The sequence below is a fragment of the Protobothrops mucrosquamatus genome, unplaced genomic scaffold (assembly GCF_001527695.2).
Source record: "Protobothrops mucrosquamatus isolate PMUCROS unplaced genomic scaffold, P.Mucros_1.0 scaffold13419, whole genome shotgun sequence".
Taxonomy (NCBI): domain Eukaryota; kingdom Metazoa; phylum Chordata; class Lepidosauria; order Squamata; family Viperidae; genus Protobothrops; species Protobothrops mucrosquamatus.
Genome location: NW_015399192.1, coordinates 1 through 4,985, shown reverse-complemented (window position 1 = coordinate 4,985; position 4,985 = coordinate 1). Strand labels below are relative to the sequence as shown.

The 4,985-nt window shown below is 39.7% G+C and overlaps 1 protein-coding gene across 1 annotated transcript in view; it reads right to left on the bottom strand.

The window, feature by feature from the left end:
* LOC107301486 (glutamine-dependent NAD(+) synthetase-like) overlaps positions 1-3,996 on the bottom strand; it is a gene marked incomplete at its 3' end in the record, with an annotated part of 11,725 nt that extends 7,729 nt beyond the window's left edge. The window contains exons 1-3 of the mRNA XM_015830703.1: positions 3,869-3,996; positions 2,182-2,251; positions 1,080-1,208 (exon numbers count right to left, since the gene is read on the bottom strand). Of these exons, the coding sequence (XP_015686189.1) occupies positions 1,080-1,208; positions 2,182-2,251; positions 3,869-3,912 (243 nt within the window). The remainder of the gene's footprint in view (positions 1-1,079; positions 1,209-2,181; positions 2,252-3,868) is intronic.
* Positions 3,997-4,985: the final 989 nt, after the last annotated feature.

Genomic DNA, 4,985 nt, shown 5'->3' with positions numbered 1-4,985 from the left:
TAATAATAATAATAATAATAATAATAATAATAATAATAAAGTTGGAAGGGACCTTGGAGGTCATCGAGTCCAACCCCCTGCTCAGGCAGGAACCCTACACCATTTCAGACAAATGGCTGTACAGTCTCTTCTTAAAAACTTCCAGTGTTGGAGCATTCACCGCTTCTGGAGGCAGGTTGTTCCACTGGTTAATTGTTCTGTCAGGAAGTTTCTCCTTAGTTCTAAGTTGCTTCTCTCCTTGATCAGTTTCCACCCATTGCTTCTCGTCCTGCCTTCAGGCGCCTTGGAGAATAGCTTGACTCCCTCTTCTTTGTGGCAGCCCCTGAGATATTGGAACACTGCTATCATGTCACCCCTCGTCCTTCCTTCTCTTCGTTAAACTAGACATACCCAATTCCAGCAACCATTCCTTATATGTTTTAGCCTCCAGTCCCCTAATCATCTTTGTTGCTCTTCTCTGTACTCTTTTTAGAGTCTCAGCATCTTTTTTACATCGTGGTGACCAAAACTGGATGCAGTATTCCAAGTGTGGCCTTACTAAGGCATTGTAAAGTGTTATTAATCTTCACGTGATCTTGATTCTATCCCTCTGTTAATGCAGCCCAGCACTGTGTTGGCTTTTTTGGCAGCTGCAGCACACTGCTGGCTCATATTTAAGTGATTGTCCACTAGGACTCCGAGATCCCTCTCACAGTTACTACTATTGAGCAAGGTACCCCCTATATTATACCTGTACATTTGGGTTTTCTTGCCTAAATGTAGAACCTTACTTTTTTCACCATTGAATTTCATTTTGTTAGATAGCGCCCAGTGTTCAAGTCTGTCCAGGTCCTCCTGTATCTTAAGCCTGTCTTCTGGAGTGTTGGCTATTCCTGCCAGCTTGGTGTCGTCTGCAAATTTGATGAGTTCCCCATCTATCCCCTCGTCCAAATCATTGATGAAGATGTTGAAGAGCACTGGGCCCAGAACAGAGCCCTGGGGCACCCCACTACACACTTCCCTCCATGTAGATGCGATGTATAAGTACACGTGGCTTAGTGCTGCTTATGTAAAGGCATCAGGGAAATTTTCTTGTTTACCTCTCTTGGAGAACATATCGCTTTCCACATTGTGACCACTTTACAGAACATGGTATAAGGTCCAGCCTTAGCTATCTTCCTTAGTTTACCATAGACTGAGAGTTCAGCATATGTCATACCCATGTCTACCTAACATTTCATATACAGCACAAAAAGAAAAGGAAAAAAAAGAAACAAAATGAATATAAGAATCATACATTCTTCCATGAGCCAGCCAACACTGAATCGGAACTATAGTTAATCTAGATTTCTCTGAACTTGGGGAAAAATAATACTTAACTTAAAATACAATACAACAGTTATATCACTTCATTATATTAAACCCCATTAACTCTGTCCTACTGTCATTGATTATAATTCAGAAGCAGTTTTGGAGTGATCTGGGGACTGCAGATTTCGAACTACTATCAGTAAAATTTCTTATTTTTTGTGAAATGGGGCATTACTAATAAGTACCTGGCTAATTAGGAATGGTGAAGCTCTGATAAACCTGTGGCAATCTGGATTCTAAATTCTTCAAGATCCTTCATATGCCCATTGTAACTTATACAGATAGTCTTCGACTTACAGCAGTTCTTTTAGTGACTGTTCGAAATTACAATAGCACTGAAAAAAGTGACTTTTGACCGTTTTTCACATGACCATTGAGCATTGGTCAAGTGATCAAAATTCAGATGCTTTGCAACTGAATCATAGTTATGATGGCTGCATGCCCCGGAGTCATGTGATTCCTCTTTTATAATGTTCTGACAAGCTAAGTCAATGGGGAAGCCAGATTCACTTAACAACTTGTGGCAAGAAAGGTCGTAGAATGAGGTAAAACTCACTTAACAAATGTCTCACTTAACAATAGAAATTTGGGGGCTCCATCAAGTCATAAGTCGAGGGCTACATGTATCATTACAAAAGACATGCAAGTCTGCAGCTGAAATATCTTAACAGGAAAAAAAAATAGTTGGCTAATGAATACTGAGTTCCATATGATGCCTAAATCACAAAAGTCAGACTTTCTTGAATTTTGATGAAGATTAAAAGACTGCATGTACAACCTACGAATTAAAAGTACGGGCTTACAAGACGGTAGTAGTCACTGCACTTTTACCTCATCCATTTGAGTAACATTTCCGTTCTGCAGTGGCTCCAACTCTGCTGTTGGGGGTGCTGATATAATACTGTGTATAGGTAAAATGAAATGAATAAAATTAATCTATAGTAATAGATTATTATTACCATGAACACGTTCCATCTGGACCAAAGCAATTATTAACCATCTTTTGTCTGCGTCAGGCTACATTTCTATTCAAGTACAAGCACAACATTGCCTGACTTCTTACAGTTGAATGCACAAATTTGGGCACTTTGGGTCAAACTTTGTTCATTTCACTGAATCCCTAAGTACGTAGAAGCTGATCTTTAGCAAGATAAAAGTTTGAGGATTCTGAATACCATTCTAAAATCTTTATCCTTCTTACTTTAAAATACTTCATGGTGGATTGGAAGGCAATATTCTGGACTGTTGGTTTTGCTGAAATATCCAACTTATTATCAGATTCATATATTTTTTTTGTCCTTCGCTGGTTGCCCCAAACTTGTCAGATATGTCAAGAAAATTCACAAATCCCTGCAAAGACTAAAAAAGTTTAGCTAATATTCAGCATTTGTCCATTGCACATGACTCCTTATACAATAATTTTAATGGGAGACTCTTTTCTGACTTCATCACGAAATTTTAAAGTATGCAAAAGAAAACACTAATAAGCCTAAATTATTTTGAGCAAACTACTACGAATTGATATTTCATGAACTGAAACTATTCAGACATAATTACAGAATATACTTTTAAAGGAAAAAAAATGTGAAACGTTTCAAGAAAAGATCATCTTTCCAAACATGATGCCTGGGGGTAGTTCTATGATAATTTGGAGTTGTATGAAAATAGTGGCATTGTGTGAGTAGTAGGAAGAATTGAAGGACTTAGAGGCGGTGGAAGGCATTGTGCTCCAGGGGCAAAAAGGAGCGAGGCCCCTTTAAGGAAAAGGTGGAAGAGACAGGATCAGAAAAAGAAGAGGCAGGAATACAAGCTAATTTGAGGGCTAATCCACATGGAGCTCCGTTTCCATCTGTCCTGTTTCCCTAGAGACTAAAATAGACATACTGAAACTTGAGCTGGCCACGAACAAGGAGTCTATATCGGAGATGGTGACCCTCTGAGAGCTGTATGTAACGAAATTTCATTTAGATGTATGCCGATTGGTGTACACTCAAAGTGACAATAAAGTAGTTATTATTACTAAGAATGGATTTTGTTAAATATCAACATATTCCAGAAGCTCATATCCCAGTCAGTAAAGAACATGAAGCTGAGAAGAGGCTAGATATTTCAGCAAGACAATTATCTGAAATGTACCTCCAGATTAACTTGTATTGTACTACTTATAGGCAAGTAAGAAAATGGCCTGCATAGCTGTATCAGGAAATAAACAACCTGACTAGAGGGGCAAAACTATTACATACAACTGCTTTGTATTAATAAAATACATGTTAAGAAAGTCAGTATGAAAAATCTTTCTTATTAGCCAGCAAAACTGTACTTGATATAATCATACTTTAAAGTAACTATTACTCATTGATGTTCAGAATGTAGTTGCAATTCAATCAAGTCCCAGTTAAGATCAAATTTTGAAGCATTCAGTAATCCTAGGAAAACCAAAGGGGAAAAAAAGCACCAAGATTCCAGATCATTCTATACTGGAACAGACTGGAATAAGTTTCATTAGTTCTCTACTTACCTTTTAAGAGATGTTAGCTGAAAATTCTCAATGCAATATTGCATATAGCATTTCAAATCTGTTTTGCTAATTCCACCAATAGGGTTGATATCACCACTGGAACAGTCATATTTTGTGAAATATCCTCGAAGGCTAAGAAGAAAATATTTATTTATTTACTTTCTATAGGTCTAAAGCTGATGACAAATATATTAAGACAATATTGAAGACTCCCAAAAGTTGTGCAATTATAATTGCATAAATTTCTCCACTAATTCTGAGGAAAAAGTCTGCAGACTGAGAAAAGAAGACCTGATATAATGCTTCTATTAATTCAGAACAGATGTTAGGCTGTTCTCTATCCTTCCATTACAGCTTTTTCCAATTGGGTGTGTATGAATGAATCGGAGAGAAGGAGGGAGGGAGATGTGCAAACTGCTACGTGCACTTAAAAGGTCACTCAGAAATATATCCAGTAAATAAAAAATCCACAGTAAGCTTTTTAACGGTGAAATTATAATTTATGTAATGTTATTATTTTTCAGACAGCTTTTTATTATAGTTTATGTAGTATTGAGAAAAGACTTCCGGCGTTAATATGTCCAGTTATCTTCCTATAACCTCTATATCAGGGTGTCAAACTCAATTTCATTGAGCGCCGCATCAGCATTGCGGTTGCCCTTGGGGGGCTGTGTGGGTGTGGCCAGGGTGGGCGTGGATGGAGTGGGTGTGGCCTACTGGTGGGCATGGCCAGCTCTACATTGTTCGCGTCAAGAGTGCCTGTGGGGGCCTGGGCAGGAGTGGGACAGATCTGAGGGTCTCTGGCAGAAGGGGGTGGGACCGGGGCAAGGACCAAGGCATGGTCCATTTCTTCATTCCTCACAAAGGGTGACACCTCCCCAGCATGCACCCAGGGGGCGGGGCCAACGCGGCAGGGGTTGGTTCCTCGCTGTTTCTGGACGGCCTTGTGGAGCTAAGACTGAATGCATTTCAGCATAGATGGCCACCACAAAATTGTACATTGGCTCCCGGCCGGCCTGGGCCAGGGCCAAGGCAGTGAGGGCCGTTCCCTCACTGTTTTCAGGATGGCTTCACGGGCCACATGAAATCACTTCGCGGGCCGCATCCGGCCCCTGGG